General features: G+C 43.9%; 1 protein-coding gene across 1 annotated transcript in view; it reads right to left on the bottom strand.

Moving 5' to 3' along the window:
- The window catches only part of LOC147702960 (non-selective voltage-gated ion channel VDAC1), a 152048-nt gene that overhangs the window by 12778 nt on the left and 115415 nt on the right, over positions 1–23855 (bottom strand). The window contains exons 6-7 of the mRNA XM_086931532.1: positions 22628–22855; positions 20305–20455 (exon numbers count right to left, since the gene is read on the bottom strand). Of these exons, the coding sequence (XP_086787658.1) occupies positions 20305–20455; positions 22628–22855 (379 nt within the window). The remainder of the gene's footprint in view (positions 1–20304; positions 20456–22627; positions 22856–23855) is intronic.

Raw genomic sequence — 23855 nt, 5'->3', positions numbered from 1 at the left:
TGTTCTTGGATCTTTCATGTTACTGTAACACCATAAGCAAAAGGTCTTCCACCTAAACAGTGACATACAGTAAGATATGGCTGCTGATCTCAAGAAAAAGTTAGGCTTGTGGAGTATTTCAATCACTGTACTGCAGCTACTCAGGGGTTATTCCCCCAAAATTGGAATGGCAGGATGCTGTGAGGTGATTGTTATTGCTACTCGAAGACAGAAGATACAATTGACATGGAAACCTTCTGTGAGGCTAATCAAATGGCTGACGACAGTTCAGGCAATTGCAATGGTAGTACATTCAAAAACAACCTCCTTTTGTACACTCCACTTGAAGAAGACCTTCAGAAACCAAGAAGGCGGCGGGGGGGGGGGGGGGGGGGGGGGGGGGAGGCAGGATAAAGAAAATACTGATGTAGCCGATTAAAAGGGCATTGCCACCAAAGTCGGGTTCAGGTTGCATAGATGGAAAGTTTTTACATTCTGCAAAGATTACAAGACTGTCTGACACTTACTCAAGAGGGTCTCGTTCCTCCTCAAAATGTGAGGTGGTATATGATAGTTGTGTCATCTCTCTGAAGAAGCACATAGTCTGTTGTCATGCAGTAGAGGAAGGATTTGAGGACCAGTCTGACTGCATTCAGCGCCATCATACGTCCTATGTGTAAGTCACTGTAGGAATGTGCCACCTATTGACATTGTCACCCCCACTGGTACTGATGTTGTTGATTGGTAGTGCACGGAGACCCTGGTTGCCAAGCCCCGCTGCCAGTGCTCTTTCCCTAAAACAAGACAATGCTAAATTGCAACCCAATTGGACTTAAGAACCCCAGTAAGTCCCAGGTGAATGGTACCCTGGTACCCAGCACATAGGTGCTAAATAGGGTAACTTAGGGCTGCAGCATGTATTATACCACCTTAAGGGATCGACACGCAGACTGCCATTGCAGGATGTGTGAAATGGCGCAAGCCCTTCCGAAAACACAGCATTACACACTCCCTGTGTGAAATGCTCAAGTACCCTGTATGTACTATATGCAAGTCACAGCTACAGCAGGCCGTAGAGCCCTAAGGCAGGGTGAATTATATTACATGTGAGGGCACACCTGCATGAGCAGATATGGCCATGTGATGTCCAGTTCCATTGCTAGACATTGCAAATGACCAGGAAGCCATTTGAAATATATGCACTGGTAATTGCACGTTATCCAGCAACATAATAGCTTTACTGAAAATACTGAAGTTAGGTAGCAAACTTCTAATCTTAATTATACTGAATAATTTTTATGCCAGTACCAGATTTAAGAAGACATGCACCCAGAGGGCACCTTAAAGGTGCCCCCTGTATCCCTACTAGTCTCTTAGTGTGCTGGCTGACTTATTGTTCATCCTGCCACCACAGACTACCGTCTGACCCCCTGCAGGTGAGTGCCTGCGCTCTCAGTGGCCAGGAACAATGCCTGTCTGGAGGAATGTTATTACACCTGCTCTAGCAAGATGGCTAGTGAATTTAGCATATCAAGGCCAGAGGCTTCAAAGCTTTTGCCACCTTTGATACATGACCACGGCTTCTCCCCCAGACCTTGTGAACACCACCCACTGCCCTGAGGCCCATCTGGCAGGCGCAAGGGCATGTGGGAAATTAGATATTCAGGAGGCTTGTTTCACTTACAGGCTAGTCACACCCCTAAGGTGGTTTCACCTAGAAGGGTTTCACCATCTTCGATTTTCTGAAAATGGAGAATTCTGGGACAGGGTTATGCCCACTCCACACAGAAAGTGGTTATATAGGGGGTGTAGTCACCCTAGTGGTAGGTAGCCCATTAGCTACTACCATATACTCCCATAAAAGCCCCCAAATTCAGTATGTAGGGGTCCGCATGACACCAGAGTGACGGATTTGTCTACCTCGGAAAGAAAACGGACAAAGAAGAACAATTCCCGCAAGAACTGAGGACTAACCCTGAACTTGGCACCAAACCCCACCTGACTGCTGGGAGCTCTACAATTGCAAAAAACCTACCTCTGACTCATTCAAAAGCTGTGCATCCTCCCCAGCACTTAGAGGACTGTCCAGCACGTTGCCAACCATAGCATCTCCTTTAAGGTGGAGGAGCCATCCCCCTGCATCTGCAGGCACAGACACTTGTCCAGTGCATTGTTAAGCTGGCCATCAGGCCCACCGAGGGAGCATCACACCAGGAGGAGGTTTTCGTGAATCCAGGAGATTAGCTCCGTCTCTCCGTCAAGTTTCGAGATGATACACCCTCCAGGGGGTCCCCCTGCACCAATACTTTGGGTACCGGAGCACTTGCAGCAACCAAGGCTTGTTAGTGTCCAGCCCGGACACCACTGCTGCCAAAATGACCTGCATGACGAGGGACTTCATGATCGATGAGGCTAACAGCGAAAGTGGCCTTGCTGTCTTGTTGTCCTCTCCTCTACAGGTCTAACAGAGACCCATGAGGGCCTCCAACGCAAGTGGCCAGCTGGCCAAATACTTCTGCACCCGGGCCCTACAACCTGGGCTCTAAAGACCCTCACAAGCCGGGCTCTCCTTTGGGTTCTTCCGGACTTGTCCGCAAGTCCCCCAACTTGCAGCCTGTGTCTTCAGGCGGCCATTGCTTTCAATGGTGTAGAACTAGAGGTTACCAACCTGATCAGCACTTCTGCATCCTGAAATGCCAGGGCAGCTAAACTAAAACTGCTGGTGGTTCTTTTGACCTTGGTCCCCTAGCACCTTACGTCCCAAAGGGCACCCCGAATTTCGAATAAAAGTGTATGTTTGCCGTATATGTCTTTGCTCCCATAGGTTACCATTACTGTGTTAGAGGATCATACCTCAATAAACATTTGACTATTTCACCGTTTTCTCTTTAAATCCATAAGTCTGAAAGTACTTATGATCTTGGTGTCTAAAATTATATAAAAAGTGGTGTTATTTTTCTAAATTGGTTTTGGATTTCTTCTTGACTGTCTCATTTATTGACTCTGTTTGTGCAACAAATGCTTAACACTCCTCTATGATCAGCCGAAGCTGCTCAAACACAGTACCACAAATAGAGCACTTGGGATTATTAAAGTAAGCCCTGTAAACAAATAAGGCTTGTCTGGACTTTTGCATGGGGTGTGCATACAATGGCACTACAACATAAAAAGTCAGCTACCTACAGTCACTATCAAATGAAAAGTAATTTGCTCATGGAAAACTAAATGTTTCACCATTCTTCACCTGGTAGCAATAGGGGACTAGGTAGTTTATACAGGGCCAGCATATCACCTGCACAGTGGTTAGTTTGCTGTAGTTAATACTGGAGGTCTTTGGTAGTTACCTCAAGGCCTTCAAGAACCTTCTGGTATGCATTTGCTTTGTAGAGCCAACCATCCAAGAAGTAGTAGTCATGGATATCCATTGTCCGTTGATGGGTTACGAACTAGACATGCATATAGTAAAAAGGGGGCAGAATTGGTTTCAGGCGAACATGAAGGCCAGGGGGCAGAATTGGTTTCAGGCGAACATGAAGGCCATTGACTGGAAATAAGGATGTTTCACCAAGAAACCCAGGAATGCATGATGTTTCTTACCGATAGAAATATGGAAATTGAAATCCTTAAATCTTTATTTTTCCCTTTTCCATAAAGGTGAAAAAGAAGGAAATAAAAACAAATAATCAAATAATCATGAGACTGCAATGTGTGTACATACCATGACAAAATTAAGGTTTTCGGATAAAGGAGAACAACGCAATTATACAAAATTATAAATTAGCCAATAAACCTCATTGAGGAGGAGACGTGATACCTTTGCACCAACAATAATAATAAATGTACAACGTGAAATGATCATATGGAAAAGCTGACCTAAACATCCAGAAACAAAGACAAACTAAAAAAATCGAAAAGACAATTAAATGTACTCCATACACAATTATCCTAATCATTATATGAGACAGAATAAGACTATCCTATTCCTGAGGGGGTTATGCCGGATTGTGTCGGAGATTCACTTGTTAGCTGGCACCGGGATATGTAATCTCTGTATGGGCCCCAAATGTCGATAGGTCGGGAGGAAGTAGGAAGTAAAGGGCTATATTCCTCGCTATCAACGCTACAAAACAACATACTATTTAACCAGGCGCGGAGAGAAGGGGCTCGTTTACTACCCCATAGCAGTGCAATCTCACGTTTAGCCAAAAGGAAGCCCAAGCCCGCCAGTCGGCGTACCTTCTTAGGAAAATTTAGTACAAACCCCAAAAGTGTGATTCAGGTAAAGGAGAAAGCGGTATGGATAATACGTCTCCTAAGGTGGAGTGAATATCAAGCCAATAGTCGTGTATTTTAGGTCATGTCCACCAGGTTAAGTGTGCAAAGTCCGCGAATGGGGTAAGACATTTGCGGCAATGGTGAGGCCTAGAATTGTCAATCCGGTATGCATGGGCCGGGGTGAAATACCCCCGTTGAAGGAATTTGAAATGAAGCAGCTTGTGACGGCTGTTTAGAGAAATGTCAGATGTGGCCCTGCAGCAGAAAGGCTTAGGGTTTTGGTCGTGCACTGCCTCTCTATGCCCCGTAGTTTAATCTTGTGCCTGTGCTCCTAGGAATCACTCCCCGCCTGGAGTGTGGACATATAAAACTTGTAGGTAGCAGTCCTATCGACTATAGGGCTGTCTCCTAGGGCACTGGATATGTGCTGTGGTATCCAGCTCGTAGTTTCAATAAATCAAATTGTACTCAATGTTCCCCCGTGATTTCATTTGTTTATTCAATTGCTTTTCTTCTTTTTAAATGTTCAAATCACATTTAGTTTAAAACTAAATGTGATTTGAACATTTAAAAAGAAGAAAAGAAATGGCATAAACAAATGAAATCACGTGGTGAACATGGAGTACAATTTGATTTATTGAAACTACGAGCTGGATACCACAGCACATATCCATTGCCCTAGGAGACAGCCCTATAGTCAATAGGACTGCTACCTGCAGCAGAAAGACCATTGATCATCAGAGATGGGCCCACCCAGGTCACCCTCCCAAGCAGCACGGAGCCTGTAGTCAAGCATCGGTTTGAGCGCGCCACACTGTTTATACAGTTTAGAAATCAAATGTGCGTTATTCGGGCTTTGAATCAATAAGGAGAGGGGAGGGAGCTCCGAAGGCGCCAATGGGAAGGAGGAATACGTAGCCCGCAATGCCGAACGCAACCGGGTAAGTATGAAAGTGTCCATGAAGGACCGATCACTAAATCTGGCCTCCTCCGACAAAGAGAAGACGTGTCCATCTGGGAAAAAGTCGCCAGTGGTGCTAATATTGAATTTCTCCAGTGTGCGCATTACCAAAGTTTCGCCAGTAACAGGAAACAGGGAGGAGTTGGGCAGAGGTAAAGCTGGGGAATATAACAGATCCAAACCCAGCAGTCTACGCAATCTAATCCAAGCCCAGCAGGTGGTGGAGACCATCTGAATGTCCCGGGGGTTCCTAGGGAAGCCCGTTGGAAGAAATTGACATCCTTAAGACCTACAGAGCAAATATAGCCTGTTTCAGAAAAATCTTAAACAAGCAACATCTTGGACTTTTCTTTTCTCTCGCATTTCTCAGATCAAGGGTTAGTCGAAATCAGTCTTTCAACCTTGTCTTTCTTTCTGCCAGGAATAAGCAGCAGTACATTTCTTGGTTCATCTGATTTGTTGCTTCATATTCAGTGTGATCAAGCGGGTGCAGAGCATTGCTTTTAATTTTTAGTTGCTGTGTCTCCTGTGAGTCCCTGAGAAAGATGTTGCTGGACTACTGAGCTGATTATACAAGAAGTTCATCGTACACACTGACAAAGGGCTTGTTCTTGTTAACTTGCACTGGTATAGCACTAGGGGTTCGTGAGCCAGTGGAAGCTCAAGCTAAGCTTAAGCTAAATGCCTTGTTCCGACTCAGGTCATGGTCCTCCTGGAACCTTGAGCTCAAAACAAGCAGAACTTTCATCTGGCGGCTGCCTTACACCTTCGTTCTACCCTCATGCCGAAAGAGTTAAAAGCAAATCTTTAACATCTGATGTAAAAAAAAGAAAAAGAAAAAAAGACCAATAAATATCTTTTTGATGGCTGATTTGTACGTTGTGAACTCAGAAAACATGGGACTAAGCTCAGCCTTCCTGCTTAACCAAACTGTCTGATCTTAGGCAAATATTTTATATCCCTGTTCCTCTTTTTTCTGCATTACTGCTTCGCCCTCGTGTTCTGACCCGCATTCATATGTGATGACTTGCAAGCAGTTATTAGTGTGTACTTTATTCAGGAGAAGGTCAGACTTAAACGCATGCGTGATCTGACCAGATGCCAGTTGTCCTCAGAATTGTTGGCCCTTGAACAAAAACAAACATTTACCCTCCAAGAAGCTTTGGTGGAAGGTCTTTCGCAGTACAGGGTTAGTTACCAACACTACAGCTAGATAAAGCTAATGATATCCTCACTGGTTTCGCTCCCGCTTCCACAGGGAGACTAGGGCTCCACACACACACCACCATGGCGAGCAAGCTCCAAGCCTTACATTCTTTCCACCTGTCTCTATATGCAGCATACCAGACATTCACAGAGCGCTGAGAGGCGTTGCTGGTATGAGTCACCCTACCTCAACTAGTTGTGGACTCGGCCACAGAATTCGAAAAACCCATCTCAGAGGCCGACATGTTGGCAGCCATCAACCAACTATAACATTCTAAAGCCCAGGGCCCAGACATGTTTATCTAATGTGAAAACGTTTTCTTCCACAGCTCCTCCCTATTATCAAAATGATCTTCATCGCCTATGCGACAAAGAAGAGAGCCAGTTAATGCATGACAGAGGCTTCCATTGCGTTGATACCTAAACCAACCTTGAATCAGGATTCAAGCAAGCCGGGCCGAAGACGGCTGAAATGCCAGAAACCGGTCCCTGGAAGCTTGTTTCCTTCCCAGTATAAGAATTGGCTTGGTAGTTTTGTCTGCCCTGTTCCCATGATGCACTGTGCCAGGGTCAGACTAATTTGCATATAGCCAAGTTCTGAGCTGGGATGGTGCAGTGAGCTAAAAAACGGTGATGGATCAAGCCCTGATCTTTGGACTGGGTAAGAGTGGTCTGCTTAATTCAGACACTCCGTTCATCACCACCCCCTTTTCTGAATCATTTTTGTCCACCATAAGCATGGAAGGGTATACTCAGATGTGAGTCCCTTGCTCATTGCACCATCAGGATTCAAGCAAGCCGGGCCGAAGACGGCTGAAATGCCAGAAGCCGGTCCCCGGAAGCTTGTTTCCTTCCCAGTATAAGAATTGGCTTGGTAGTTTGGTCTGCCCTGTTCCCATGATGCACTGGGCCAGGGTCAGACTAATTTGCATATAGCCAAGTTCTGAGCTGGGATGGTGCAGTGAGCTAAAAAACAGTGATGGATCAAGCCCTGATCTTTGGACTGGGTAAGAGTGGTCTGCTTAATTCAGACACTCTGTTCATCACCACCCCCTTTTCTGAATCATTTTTGTCCACCATAAGCGTGGAAGGGTATACTCAGATGTGAGTCCCTTGCTCATTGCACCATCAGGATTCAAGCAAGCCGGGCCGAAGACGGCTGAAATGCCAGAAACCGGTCCCCGGAAGCTTGTTTCCTTCCCAGTATAAGAATTGGCTTGGTAGTTTGGTCTGCCTGTTCCCATGATGCACTGGGCCAGGGTCAGACTAATTTGGATATAGCCAAGTTCTGAGCTGGGATGGTGCAGTGAGCTAAAAAACGGTGATGGATCAAGCCCTGATCTTTGGACTGGGTAAGAGTGGTCTGCTTAATTCAGACACCCCCTTTTCTGAATTATTTCCTAACTCAGACATAGATTTTTCATAAAGCCCAGCTAACCAAATAAACAAAGTGATGCCGGATCTGGTACATACCGAGCGAGGAGACTTCATACTTAGCTGGGCCACAAGTGAGGAGACTAAACTCGCCCAACACCTCATCAATGTAGCCAGGAAAACAGGCACTGCAGCAGTCCTTCTGTCACTCGACACGGAGAATGTAGTTGATTGGGTGGAGGCCTAGGAGTTCCACATTTACAACAATACTACTAGGTGTCTCAATTACGCTACACTGCTGAATGATCTAGAGGGGTAACTGATAAACAATGGTGCTTTGTAGACCAGAACCTTGCAGGAGACAATTGAGTGAGGTCTCATGGATTCTCAAGAACATCGGAGGCAGGCTCATGTATGTCTCCCCCATCACCAGAGCGACTCTGGTAGTTTGTTTGGGACTCTGTTGCCGCCAAGAATTCTCACCTCCATTCCCTCCTCTTCACACTAATAGTTAACACAGAGTTTGCTCCGGGCGACAAATACAGGTCTTCCAGATCTGGAGGGATTGCTTTCGCTTGTGGGAATTCTATGCAGAGGGCCACTTAAAAACCTTCCAAGAGCATAAACATGAATACAGGATTCCTGAGGCCGTACACTTTTATTACCTCTAGATCCGCTACAAGGTCTTGCATAGTATCATTAAATCACACACTACGTGAGCACCTGCACCCTTTGAGAAACAACTCTAGCACCTATGATCCTTCAAGCGCTTGGTCTCTAGCGTCTATAGCCTACTCAACACTCCAACATCAGCAGGAAAATCATCCTTTCAACTACACTGGGAGAAAGATTTTATCATTACACTGGATGCAAAACAGTCGCAAGAGAGTTCCTCTGCACCAACAACTTTGCCCATATGCTTGTGGCAGGGAAATTCTCTATAAAATACTGTTTTGTTGGCACGTTTTCCCACACCGCCGCCACATTATCAATCCCACCTATCCCAAGACCTGGTGGCGAGGATGCAGAGACATAACATAACGTGTATTTGTAAAGCTCACATTCACCCAGAGGCATCTTAGCAATGAATAATGGATGTTTATTGTTACCCAATTCAATGGTACTCATTTTATCGACTCAGATGGATTAAAGGCTGAGTGGACCTGCTGGGATTTGAAACTGTAACCATGAGGTAGAAGACAGGCCCCTGCAGTGGACACATTAGTCCACTGAGCCACTGTAATATTGTGCATTTATGTTCAGAGCACTCTCGAGCCATCAGCACGAGAATGACTCAAGCTGGTTGTATATGCTCAAAATTCATCATATGATCGGGCGCAGAACGATGTGTACCAGGATTCCACCGTTAATCATCGTGACATCTTTATTTAGGCTATTTGCCATAAAAGAGTACAGAGTAAAACAATATACAAAAATGATAGTGCAATTCATTAAAACAGACACCGTGGATAATAACATTTGTTCGTGCTAGAGAGGCACATGATTTCAATATAACAGATCTTATCAGTAGATGAACGTTATCATTCATTATCAGTCATGTGCCTACGCTTGTCCACATAGCTAGCAAATACTGGGAAACTGCAAATACAATGTGCCTAGACGTATCAGTTTTTAAAATTCTAAAAGCATATATACACTGTACAAAACCCAGGTTTTTACATAGAAGTACTAGCCAGTACTTCTTTGATTTGCTGTAAGCTGGACAAAAGAAGAGAACGTGAAGTTCATCTTCTAAGTCACAGCTACACCCAGGACAATTCTTTTGGTGGGGGCTGACCATTTGCTTGTAAAAGCTCTTAAGGGTAGAGTACTGTATCTCCATTGTAAATAAAGTTTCCTAGATACAATAGGATAGATATCGTCCATGAAATCTTCAAAAGAATAAGAAACTTTAAATGTTAAAAAGCAATTAATCAAGGTGCCAGCATGAGGATCAGACAAAACAGCAATGAGTTTTTTATCCACAAAACTCCTGGTGAGCAACTTTCGCGAGACCTCATGGCAGGTCCTTTCCGGATCATACCACAAGTCAGGCAATCCCAGTCTTACAAATTCCTGCTTTAAGAACATGAGCCAGGGTATTTTTGCTGCACTATGACAGTATAATATTTCCTTAAGTTCTATCCTATAGTTCAGCAACTCTGGCGTTGTCCAGAGCCTACGCCAGAACCGGAGGGGTTTCGGTGCTAGTTCATCTTCAATAGGTCTCAACCCCAACTCAAACCTTAAATGTAGGAGCGGGGTGCTTTGTGGGAGTGCCAACAGCTGTCTAATAAAGCTGTTTTCTGTTTTGGCAATTTCAGGCCTACAAGAATGTCCCCACAACTCCCCCCCCCATACAAGATTGCAGCCCTCATCTGGGTTTTATAGATCTCCAAAGGGGGACTCACGGGTTTAAAAGTGGATGTATTGGAGAGCTTAAGGCTCGCAAGCTGGGCCAGTTTAATTTGTGATTTTATTTGTTGGGGGCCCCATGACAGGTTTTCATTTATGGTTACCCCCAGATATTCAAAGGTCGTCACCCTTTCTAATCTCACTGGGCCCAGGCTAGGATTCGGGCGGGTAGATTTTGGAGGGTTGAAGATCATGAATTTAGTTTTTTCAGCATTTATCTCCATACCACGCCTTCTGCAGAAATCCTCAAAGCCGTCCAATATGCGCTGTATCCCCATAGGAGACTTGGAAAGTAGCTGGGTGTCATCTGCGAACATGATCGCCGGAACCCTGCTACCTGCCAACTTTGGCGCATCATTGTTAAGAACACCAACTAGATGTGCAATTACGCCATTTACGTAGAGGCAAAACAGGGTGGGTGCCAATACACACCCCTGCCTTACCCCCCTACCTACGGAGAACCTTGATGACAGCGTCCCATTCCTCCCACATCTGACCTGCGCGAAGTTCCCGTCGTGCAACCTCATCAGAACGTTCAGGAGTTGGGGCGGAACACCCAAATCTTGGAGTACAGTCCACAGTTTCCCCCGGGGCACTAAGTCAAAAGTGGAGCGGAGGTCCACAAACACCATGTAGAGGCTGCCACCCTCTAACTTCACTGTTTTCCAGAACAGTAATATTAGGCGAAAGATTTGATCCATGGTGGAGGTGTTCCTCCTAAACCCCGCTTGGTACGGGGTGAGGATTGCGCGCTCCTCCATCCAGTCCTGTAAATGATCTAAGATGAGCCGCGCAATTTTTTTTTGCGCAACATCGATGAGGCTAATGGGCCTGTAGTTGACCGGGAGCAGCGGAGAGCCCTTCATAAATATTGGGACAATCTATGCTCCCAGCCAAGTACAGGGAACCCCAATGCCCCTCAGGACTGCATTAAAAATTATATGAAGGTATGGGCCCCAAATCCTAGGTTGATGTCTGAAGAGGTCTCCCGGAAGTTTATCGAGACCCGGGGCTTTTCCCGCTGGAAGTTTGACTATTGCATTACATACTTCCTCTATGGTGAATTCTAAGTCATCGTACTGATCAGTTAGAACTAGGGGTACCGAAATACTTTCCGCACACTGATTCCACTGAATATAGGGCCTTAAAGTGGTCTTCCAAACTTTTGCATCTATATTTGGTTCAATAGCGGATTTTGGTTCTCCACAACCTGTACTAACTATTGACCAAAATCTGCCTGCGTCCCATGAATTTAGGGCGCTGGATAGGTTAGTCCATTTTTCAAGATCCCACTCTTGCTTTGCATATTTCATCACTTCTTTATACTGCAGTCTCCTAGCACGAATTTGGAATGTATTGCTGCCAAGCTTTACAGCCTGGACCAGCTCGGACTTAGCCATTTTACATGCAGCATTGTAACAGGAGGATGCTGGAGCCCTTTTTCTCCTTTTGGGCACCTCGGGGTTATGGAGCTCAGCTAGGCTAGAGACTAGGTTTGTATACAGAGCTTGCATTTTTTCATTAAAATCAGAAGGCGGAGGTTGGGTATTTAAAGCATCGACCTCCACAAACAGGGGAAGAATTAGATTATATAAATTATATAGCGCATCCGGGGATGCCTCTATTTTTTCCCAGCTAACCCGTACGTCTATCGTTTGTTAGTATTGTCCTAGCTCGTGGGGCTTCCAGGTCTTCCGTTACATTCTCTCCTGAGCCAGGAAAAACCATCTCCAGACTTAGAGCGTTGTGATCGCTATCGACTCTGGTATTTACCTTAACCACATGGCTGCTAGGCGTTTTCCCGTCCTGCGCTGAAAAACCAAAATCACCATAATTCATGACGAGCTGGCCTTGTCATCCGCGCACGGCAGGTAAGCGCCATGACGAGCCCAGCTCGTCATTAGCTTCGAAGGGGTTAAAAACAATAACCTTGGAACAGTCGCGTCTCGACCATAATATAGTCAAGACACGACTCCTGTCCCATTTTATTGAAGGTACACCTTGATGGAATGTCCGAAAGAGTACGACCATTGCAGGACCTAATAGAATGGTTTAGAATTAGGGCCATAATCTGGATCGCTAGAGGGGACCATGTCTTAGGCAATGGAGACTGACTTGGAGGTATGGCCCAATGGTCATCCTCTGCCATTAGGGCACCTTCATTCATCCCCAGTAGGGGCTCGTAGTGACAATTCAAATCGCCACCTACCAGGAGATGGGTGTCACTAGTAATGGTGTGCAAGAAATGCGACAACTCATAGATGGTGGTTGACTCACTAGCTATGCTTACCGGTCGTGAATAAACGTTAACGATAGCAAGCTTAAAAGAATTTGGCCACTTCAGGACTACACACTGAACATCGGCCGAGTGAGTGGTCAGAGTCTCGGCCATGCAACCCAGGTGCAGACCGACCCAGGTGGTGAGGCCTCCCGAAGGTCGCCCCTTCCCCCCCAACGGGCGGGTACATGGAATGCAGCATATCCCACTCGGAGTTGTTCATCCCTAGCCCATGTCTCTTGAAAGAGGCAAAGAGGCAGATGTTGTTCTTATCCACAAAGGAACCCCACTCTGGGCAAGCCAATTTGTTGGATAAGCCTGCCACGTTCCATGATAATATTGTCACAGATCTCGGTTTGCTAGCATTAGGGCAGATAACACCACTCCCCATTAAAACACCTTCACTTGCAAATTCTCGGAGGGGCTCCAATAACTGACCTGGCACGGTTCTCCCGGGTGAGTCATCACTATTACCTGTAAAAGTACTGAGTAGACAGATGAAGATCTGGAGGATCACTAGACAGTTGGCTACTAATTGGCTCAGCCACTCCCACAGGGTTCACATTGCTCCCACTTACTGAGATGCCATAGGTTTCCGCCCAGCTGTGCTGCAGTCAAACGACCATTTCCAAGCCACTGTCACTTTTTTGGGTACGTATTTGGCTGGGTGCTTGTGGTTGCGCATGCTAGCCCCTCTCTGCCCTACCCACACCTCGGTGCTCTACTAAGGTCCAATCACAATCCGTGTCTAAAAAGTGGGGTGGGGGGTAGAAATATGACAATGGGAGGGGTTGGATGGTTGTCCCAGGACTGTGCTACCTCCAATTACAAATATGCTCCACAGTCAGTGGGTCCTTAAAATTTACCAGCACACAGTCTCCAGTTATAGTTTTCGGCCTGTGCCCCACCCAAGACAACCTGCGCACCATCAGAATTTCGCTGGTAATGTGACAAGGGAGTGGTCTATTTTTGTTGAGCCAGTCAGAAACTATGTTTGTTTTTCAGGGACGTAAACGATTACAAACTGGGATTACTTCTTTCTGGAACCCCTGTCAAGACTACCAGATACGGGCTCGATTCTGGGGGCAGGTTGATTCTTAATTCCCCAGAAGTCCCCGCATCGAGTAAGACCCGATCGCCTTCTTTTGACTTTGCAACATTACGCCTTATTGAAGTATTAGTAAGTGTGACCAGAGGTGCAGATGGTTTTGCGGTAGGTACATTAGGAGTAAGTGGTACTACAGGGGGAATAGATTTGTGTGTTACAATCCCCCTGAACGGTGTTCAATTGTACACTGTCCAGAGACAACACATTTGACTTTATGCCGTCCGCAAATACCAGTGTAGCTTGTTCGATCTTGGGAGAGCTGCTGCTCAATCTGCGTGAGTCTATCTTCAAGTGGTTGGAGAGATCTTAGTAAGGCGCCCAATTTTGCAAGGAGAGGATCCTCCGCTACCACTGTTACGCCGATGGAATTAGCCGCTCCTAAAGTAATTGCTCCTAAACTTGAACCGATTACAGCCAGTGGTGGTGAGACATGTTTGTCCGTGGAGTTCAAGACCTCTGAGCCCTGGTGCTTAAGTGTTATATCACTATTACCAGAGCCTTTGGCAAGTTTGGGCTTCCTGCCTCCAGCGACAGCAGCAGCCCCCGCTTCCTCTTGGATATCGCCCCCTCACGTCCCTCCCGCAGCTGCCGGGTGTTAAGTCTTTCAGGAGAGCTAGCCTTGGTTGACACTACGGTAGTCTCTGGTGCTTCTGTTAGTTGGAACTGCTCACCTAGGGAGGAGTGGCCCTGATCCTGGGAGACAGGTGGACTGTGTACAATCACAGGAACGTCATTAATATTTGCTCGCATAATGGGTTCAGGTGTACGAGCATTTGCGAAATGGCCCAGGGATGATCTTTTCGCAAGGGCTAGATCTTGAGAAACCCGACGCTCCATTAAGATTATCCCCTGGTCAATAATTGAGTTGTCTCGGATAATAAAATTGTCCAACGTCCCTGTTAAGTATCCACTTGAGGTCGGTGCCTTACTTCTGCTTTCACACGCAGACAGGTTACTGAAATAAATCTTCACCCAGATAGGTACTTACGATTGTTCACAGCAGTGGAAATGTAAGATGCGCCAAAAGAAAGAGGGATTGCCCGGTCCGGTCTCCTCCGGGCTTAAACGGGCCCGGGCTTCGCCCAGCGCGCGTCCCGCGGGGCAGGAGGTCGAGGTGATTTAAATAGGCTGCTAGGGGGTGGAGCGGGAAGAGGACCCAGCTGTGAATGATTTTCGGGCTGCTGGTCCTCGCAGTCCCGGTAGATGCAGGCAAAAAGAAAGGCAAAATCCCACTGCTGCGAGCGGCTCCCGCGAAGCAGGGGCCGCGAGCAGTTCCAAGCCTCAGGGAGGTAGGCGGGAAGAGGACCCAGCTGTGGATGATTTTCGGGCTGCTGGTCCTCGCAGTCCCAGTAGATGCAGGTAAAAAGAACGGCAAAGTCCCACTGCTGCGAGCGGCTCCCGTGAGCAGTTTTCAAGCCTCAGGGAGGTAGGCGGGAAGAGGACCCAGCTGTAGATGATTTTCGGGCTGCTGGTCCTCGCAGTCCCGGTAGATGCAGGTAAAAAGAACGGCAAAGTCCCACTGATGCGACCGTTAATCAGTTGGGGGAGACCCTTGTTCACAGCGGGAGAGCCTGGCTGAGGGTGTCAAGAACCTTGAATAAACTTCTTCTACTTACCGAATTGCCTCATGTTAAAGTATATCACTTCATAAATGAAGTATCTCTAGCAAAACTAAAATGTCATCTCGATAGGCCTGGAAAGTGGTAAAATCTTGTGAATCTTTTGTCAATTGAATCTGGTGATAAGCTGAGCGAAGATCTATTATGGAGAAAAATGTGGCCCCCCCCTAAAAATTTGGCACCCTTATCTATACAAAAGTCTGTCGCAGTTAGAGCACATAATATAGTGGGTTGGCAGGATCTTGCTAGAATGGGTATGCACCTTGTTCCTGGGTCAGACAACCCCACTGCACTTTGTGATCCTCCTCAAGGTTATTCCCCAGCTGTTTGGTCAGAAAAGGAAGAAAACACATTAAATTGTATCAATAGTAGTGATCATTCACACGCTGTGACAAAAATGTTGGACTCGTTTCCCAATTTGTTTTCCGTAATAGAACTTCGTTCAGCTTATCACCAGATTCAATTGACAAAAGATTCACAAGATTTTACCACTTTCGTCACACCCTTTGGGGTCTAAAAATACCGCAGACTTCCTTTTGACCTGGCCTCCGTGGCTAGTGTTTTTCTGAAGATGATGGACAATCTTTTTCAGGACATGCCGGGGGTCCAGGCCTATCAAGATTACATTTTTGTTTTTGCTAAAGATTGGGAAATACATTTGAAAAATCTTACTTGTGTTTTAGGCAAATTGAATGATGCAGGCATGACCATTAGGTCTGATAAATGTCAATTTGGTATACAACATAGATAACTTAGGTATACTTTGTCATCAAGGAATCAAACGAAAGTCGTCACTTATTAAGGCAGTCATGGTGTTCCCCTCAAGACAAAGATGCCCTTTGTTAATTTTTGGGATTAGCAGAATATTATGCTCGTTTTGTTAAGGGATACGCACAAACTGTTGAGCCTTTGCGTGCCTTATTGCGCAACGGTTCGAAGTTTCTTTGGTCTGATGAAGTGTCTTCTTCATTTGATCAAACCAAAAAACTCATTGTTGAAGCACCTGCACTTCATGCTTTAAAAGATGATTCCAAATGTTTCATTTTGGTGAATGCCAGTCTCACAGGTTTGAGTGCAGTTCTTGGTCATTGGGTTGCTGGAAAGGAACACACTGTAGCATTTTCATCCAGAATGCTCAAGTCTTCGGAGACTCATTACAGTACAATTGAATGTGAGGCACTCGCCTGCGTTTGGGCAATTGAGAAATTTAGAAATTACATTTGGGGGCGTGAATTTGAATTATTCACCGACCACAAACCCCTTACACATTTACTGATTGGGCTTGGGAGGACCTCAGCCAGATTGGACAGAATACTTTCAAAATTAGAAGAATTTCATTAACCCCTTCCATGCTGATGACGAGCTGGGCTCGTCATGGCGTAGCCTCCTCGCACGCTGATGACGAGCCCAGCTCGTCACGTAAAGTGCGTTTTCGCAAATGCCAGCGTGCGAGCGGAATTCCACTAGCGCGCATGGTGTTAATCAAGCATATTTCTGGTGGATAGAATTTCAGGGCCAATTGCCTTTCACACACGGCATTTCAAGGTAATTCAGATGCTGAAACTATTGAAGACACAGAGTAAATGTAAATTGTAAATTGATAGTTGTATAGCGCACTACTAACCCGCAAGGGTCTCAAGGCGCTTGTACGAATACCGCTGTGGAACCCATCCTGGCTTTTCCTGTGAGGCGTCCACTCCTGGGCCCCCCCAAGGTGGAGGCCCGGCATCCTTCGCATTGTGGTGGCCGTTGTGGAGATTAAGCAAGCTATTGCCCAGAGTTGCAGAGTGGGACTCCATGATTGGAATAGGCACCAAGGCGAGAATTATCAGGTCCGTGGAATTATGAGCCCAAGACCCGCCGAGGCGGGGAATTGAACCCTGGTCCTGGGCTAGACCTCTGCATCAGGGTCTGCCGCTCTAATCATTGAGCCACACTTCTCTTGATGCTGTTAGAGAATGCCCAAATATTTCTGAACAAGTTTGGTTAGAAGCTTATAGCAAGGACGATACGTTTGTCATGCAATATATTGTAAAGGGTTGGCCTGAAAGCAGGAAACTTGGGACAAGGTTGGAGTTGACTTTTTAGGTCCATATGACCTTTTATCTCATGATTTAAAGTTTTTAATGTTATTGATTTATTATCATTCTAAATGGATTTATCATATGTTTTGTAATTCTCCCAGTTCCACCAATGCCATAGAATTTTTGAGGAAAGTGTTTTCCATTAAAGGTTTACCTTCCGTTGTGGTTACTGACAATGGTTCACATTTAATTTCTCAGAACTTTTCTGCATTTTTAGCAGAGAAGGATGTTAATCACTTTACAATTGCATTATATTCACCAACTTCAAATGGTCTGGTGGAAAGAGCAAATAGATTAGTTAACCGCATCGCTGCTGCGGCGATTTTTCCGCTATGCGGCTTTTTTCATTCTCCCGCTTTACATGACGAGCTGAGCTCGTCATCAGCACACACCACCCGTGGCTGATGACGAGCTCAGCTCGTCATCAGCATCGAAAGGGTTAAGGAAGCTATTCAAGCAGCCCTTTCCTCAGGGAGGGATGTTCAAGATTTTCTTGATCACAAGTTATGGTCGTATAACATTTCGCCACATTGCACCACTGGTCTTCCTCCGTTTTCTTTGTTAAAAGGTAGAAATGTTCACACTACTTTCTGTCCCAGTTGGTTGCAAAGTAAACACGTCAAGAGTACACCTATTGATAAACATCTTGTAGCTCAAATTTCAGAAAAACAAGTTATATGAAATCTGTTCATGATCAAGGAAAACTGTTCAACTATACCGAATTGAAGCCTAATGATTGGGTTCTTATTAAAAATTTTAAAAAAAGTGACTAAGGGGATGTCTAAGTTTTCCTCTCTGGTACAAGTCACAGATGTGAGCAAAGGCTCGGCACTACTTGTTTCTAGGGGGTGAAGGAACAAGAGATCCCTTGTGCTGCTTTCTGACTCAAGTCACTTCTTTACTTATCCAAACAGGAAGTGGAATAATGTGACTGGTCTAACTGGTTGCATCATCCTTAGTCTGTCATTTCTTCGTTTGTCTCTCAAGAGGATTCTGCGAAATCTATTGGTCAGTGTTTTCATACACAAACCATTGTGCATGATTTTATTTCTCTTGATTTGACTAGGTTGGCATCTTCTTCACATGTTGATTTGAGTACTCGTCAAAGGAGATTGCCTGCCAAATTTAATGACTATATAATATCTAAAAAAAAAAAAAAGAAAAGATTATTATTTATTTATTTTTTACTCTTAATTTCTTTTTCCTTTCAGGTTTTCGTTCAATGTTGCATTTTCATTATTTCTCTTGTATTGTTGTGGAAAGACAAAAGTTGTAATATTGTGCATTTATGTTCGGAGCACTCTCGTGCCATCAGCACGAGAGTGACTCGAGTTGGTTGTATATGCTCAAAATTCATTCTATGATCAAATCCAATCCAAAAATAATTCTCCATCTTCTCCTTGCTGCCAAGCACACCATCCTCTCTTTGGGGACACAAACTACCCCTACATAAGAACTTTGTCTCCACAAGCTCTAGCACCTGCTGGGATCCTCAGTCACTTGAACCAGTTGTTTATTCACTCTTCCAGTAGGTTTTATGGAAAAATAAATCATATCCTCCAAAGACACTATGGCCATCATGGATTCTCATAACACAGATGAGAATGACTCAGATGTGGAAGTGGTGGGAGAGGACATTGTCGAAGAAAAAAGCAGGCAACTGAGAAAATGTCAAAATCCACTGTATGTATTTTTCTTCTATTCCATAGAGGGAAATATACTGAATGGAAGAGTTGTGACTTGTTTTGGCATGTCAATGCTGATCCGGCACCTTAACGTCTAAAAATAATACATTGTTTGAGCACAGAAGAAAAGGCATTGGGGGCAGGATCTGCAGTCTTCTACAGAACCCCCCCCCAGCATTTTCTTATTTTAGTAGGCTGGTGGATGCCTTAATGGACTTTCCCCCATGAGTATGGGCGAACGCTCCCCCTGCCTCTTTCTAATCGGTTTACATTTTCTTTTCTACAAAGACCAAGCTTTGCCTCTTGTTACGCAGCCACAACATAATTTGCCAGACAGATAGCTTGAGTTTGCAGGCCCAAGGTTAGGTCCACAAAATCCATATGGATGATGGGAGAAAATGCTCCATTTGCCTCTATCAGGGCACCATATAACTTTATAGTTATCTGCTTATCTTCTTCTTCGACCACATAAATTCAGTACTCCTACAGCACAAAGCAGGTCTTCTCTTAGGCAGTCACTAAAGCAATGAACTATTTGCTCCAACCTTGGAAAAGTGCCCTCACAATGACAGATCCAGATATGCTATATAAAAGAATAAAATAAATTGGTGAGCCACTCACCTGCAAATTGTGTTGCTGTTGATTGAATCACCAACAGTGACCCATCTTTAACCCTACCTAAATGATTGAACTGGGTGCTTCCTGCAGCTTTGGTAAGTCGTCAAGTGGTAACCTTGATAAAGAGATCTGGGCAAAGGCACAAGAGGCACGTCTAGTGGTAACTTTGTAAAAAAGAACTGGGCAAAGGCACAAGTACAAACGAGACAGTTTAACCACTTGATGGCTACACAAAATTTTTTGAGGAAGGGATCGCTCAGCAAGACAAAGCTGGAGATCCCTGAAGTGAAGATGTGATGAGGTTGTGGCTTGGAGTCCAGTCAGTCAGGGGATAAAATTGCCTCCACCAAAATTACCACTAAATTACTAAAGAGAGCTGCAGAAAGCCCACAGTTTAATAATTTGGTAGGGTCAAGCCAAGGTCAACTTTTGGCAATTCAGTCAGCAGGTCAGTTACCCAAAGACCAACACAGAGTTACCCTTAAAGTCCAAGAGGCAAGACCGTCTTACACACGCATATATTTGTATTTTATGTAAGTGCTACTGGAGACCAAAAATTATTTTCTAAATGTTATAATTATTGCCCGAAAAGTTCAGTTGATGGGGAGCATTGTGACCAAGTTTGAGACACTATTAATCTAACCAATAAAGATCTAGATAAGAAAATAAGGTATACAATATTACTGTTGCTCTCATACTTACAGAAAAAGATGCATCAGAGTCAATCTGGTACTTGGCAGCTATTCCAAAGCGTGTATTGCTATTCCCAGCTGTCCAGGCAAGATTGACAGCAGTTTCCAATTTATCATTTACCTTTTGGTAAATTGATCCACCAAAATCTGTACCATCATTCCTGTTAAATAAAAGTGAAATGCTAATCATGAATTGGACTTCATATTACTGAACATATAAGCAACCCCTTTTCCCCTTGAGAGGGACGCAAGTATCAATCTGCAAAGTTATTTATTGGAAAACTGGTAGTAATTGCAAAATTGTGTTTACTCTGGTAAAATACCTAAAATAATCCAAAAGGTTGAAAGTAAAAAAGGCTGGTTTCGTCATACATGTTCAACTGTTTTCTAAGATCTTCGAAAACATGTGTTGTCCTATATGTTCAACTGTTTTCTAAGATCTTTGAAAAACTAAGACAGTGGTGTGTGGTCTTGTTCTTGTATGAGCAGCACATGGTAACAGGATACAATTCACATTTGGGCAGGAGTAAAACTGTGCCAAACTGTAGGACTTTAGTAGTACCTGCATCACTTAAATATTTTTATAGTGACTTGTTTAATTCTTTAAATGTCAATTGTTCAATAATGAGCAACGCGTAATTATTATATATTTTTTGGAATTTGCAATGTTACCTTGATTTTGAAAACTAACAACTCCTGCCCCTGCCATCGAAGCTTCTCATTTTATTTCTGCTGGGGCAGAAAATATTTCCTCCACATAAGCTTATTCTTCTTTGCTGGCTGCACTTACCTGAATTCTCGTAAAGTAATCCCTTCCCTGCTGAACCATTTATGTATGCCACTGAGATCTCAGACAGCCAAATATTTGCTTATTAAAAGACTGCACAAAAATAAAATAACAGTAACACTTTTGCACTACACTTAAGCAACATATTCCTCTCCTGCAGAGGTACCGAATGCTAAAATTGATATTGATGGATTCCACATTTTATGACGAGATATTTTTCAGGAATTGTGCACACTTGTAAGATTAACCCTAGTGATGCAACTCTACAGATTTATGGTTAGTTTGGAATTTTATAAACATGAAACAATTATTGGCGTCAGTAAAACTAAAAGGTAAAATAAAAAAGACACGCCACCGCTAACAGCCTAGTGATTCTGAGCATTCAGCTCAGGGGCTGCGGAGCGGACTAAGGAGGAGTTAGAAAGCATTGTGAAGCTTGAAGATAACTATTCAAAGATTAAATCATATTACCTTAAAAAGATTAGCGGATTTTTCAAAATGGATAAAAGACCAACAGACCAAAATGAGGGTCAAAAATCCAAGTAGGAGATAGGGCTACAGAACGAAGTCCTTTATACTCACGGTGCAGAACTTTTACATGTGAAAGAAGTGATTTAATGTGCCATTCCACCTAGCACGCCAGGTTCGACATGACCCGTCTACAGCTCACATTCCCTTGTTTTCCTCCTCTCAGTGAGCAGTCCCCAAGGACTCCCTTTCACCACTCAAGCAACTTGGCGTCAATCCTATATCATTCTGTGAACTTCAGTAGCAAGCAACAGCTAGCAGATGTCACACACTAGCTGCATTCAAAAAGTAGAAATGTATCTTAAACGGAAGTGAACTGACTGTGGAGATTAAAGTAGGTTTTTATAAGAATCACTAATCCAGGAAGCTGTAAACCAGCAAATAAACCATTCAAATTTTGTGACAGAGAAAATGCTATAAGACTTTATCCTGTACATTAAATTTGTAGACAGCGACCCAAACATATTGCAAACGCCACTTAATTGTTGTGGAAACACAGCACAACAAAGTAAAGTAAACTGTAGGCAACAAAACATTTAAAGATCAAAAATATACACACTGTAGGTATAAAGCACTAAACACAGTGTCAAACAATACTGAAAAGCATGGTTTCATATGGGCCAAATATACACACTGTAGGTATAAAGCACTAAACACAGTGTCAAACAATACTGAAAAGCATGGTTTCATATGGGCCAAATATACACACTGTAGGTATAAAGCACTAAACACAGTGTCAAACAATACTGAAAAGCATGGTTTCATATGGGCCAAATATACACACTGTAGGTATAAAGCACTAAACACAGTGTCAAACAATACTGAAAAGCATGGTTTCATATGGGCCATACTTTGGGAGATTTTCATATTTAACAGTCTGGGGAAAATGTGAGACAGTCAAGTGATGCCCAGAATAGGTACATAAATACTAAAAGCGACAGCCACTCACAGTGGGGGTTACACATAGTCCAAAAGTATATGAGATATTACAAACACAGTTTTATTAAACGCTACTCACACATTGGTATGAAGCTGGAATTCATCCGTTTTGTAGCCGACAGCAAAGTTGCTTTGGGAAACTCTGGACTTGGCCATTTCAAACGTCATCTGGTATCCAGCCAGCCACCCCTCAAACCCGAACACTGCAGCTCCACGTACTGATGATCCAGCAATATCAAAATCCATATCACAGCCAAGATTAATGTGCTCTCGTTTGTAGGCAGACTTAATTTTGGCATTCTTCTTTCTAAATAAAGAAAAACAGAAAACTAACATCTCTGTCTACACAACAAAAAACATCGTACAGTGGTCTTTATGGCCTTTACTATGTAGGATGCTTCAGTTGTTTCCCTTACATAAACAGAATATGGACCTGATCAGTATGTTTCTTAAATGTTTTTCGTCAGAGTTTCAATTGTGTATGTCTTCTTAGTAGCCACTTTTTGCCTTAGGTGATAGATGACTTGTCTATATGCTTCTATTGGTCTAAAGGGAGTAAGATATGTTGATAGTGGGTTACAGATTTTGGCCTCGTGATAGCGAATGAAAAAAAAAAAAAGCACAGAAATACATAAACTTCATTTTTTCTATGTACTTGACATAGCTCATATCAATTACATACCAGGACACACTGAATTTAAAAGAACATGTATTGCATACTTATGACTCAAGGAAAGATAGAACATTATTAAATGTGTACTATTTGGAACACTAAAATGAAATGTACCGTGCTTTCCAGGGACAATCACTTTGAATTATGCAAGATTTTTAATAATTGCATGATTTCATGCACTATTGTACTATTATGCAAACCTGTTTTTAAGAAAAAGTGAAACATTTACAACATTTTTGAAGACTGCAATTAAAAAAAAAAATGGCATGTTAGGGGTTCAAAATAAACGCTCCAAATGTGTATGCAAATCTTTAATCGCTAGCCTTGCTACTCTGTTTTGAAACTGCTTGATTTATGCTTTAGAAACTAAACAAATTATTTGAGCTATGTGAAGTACATAGAACAATCTAGGCCCGATTTACAAAGAAAGGTTTTGAAAGTTACAAATCTCTGTAGGTATCCCCAATTCAGGGGATTCCCAAAGATCAACTGGAGTAGTGACGGAAATCTGCTCATGTGGTAGATATCTATCAATCAGTGACACTTATAAAGCGTGCTACATACCCGTGGGGTCTCAAGGCGCTGGGGGGGGGGGAGCCGCTACTGCTCGAACAGCCAGGTCTTCAGCTTCTTC

This window comes from Lissotriton vulgaris, chromosome 7, assembly GCF_964263255.1.
Source record: "Lissotriton vulgaris chromosome 7, aLisVul1.2, whole genome shotgun sequence".
In the NCBI taxonomy this organism is placed as follows: Eukaryota; Metazoa; Chordata; class Amphibia; order Caudata; family Salamandridae; genus Lissotriton; species Lissotriton vulgaris.
Note: the sequence above shows the minus strand (reverse complement) of the source record. Positions and strands in the feature narration are given on the sequence as shown.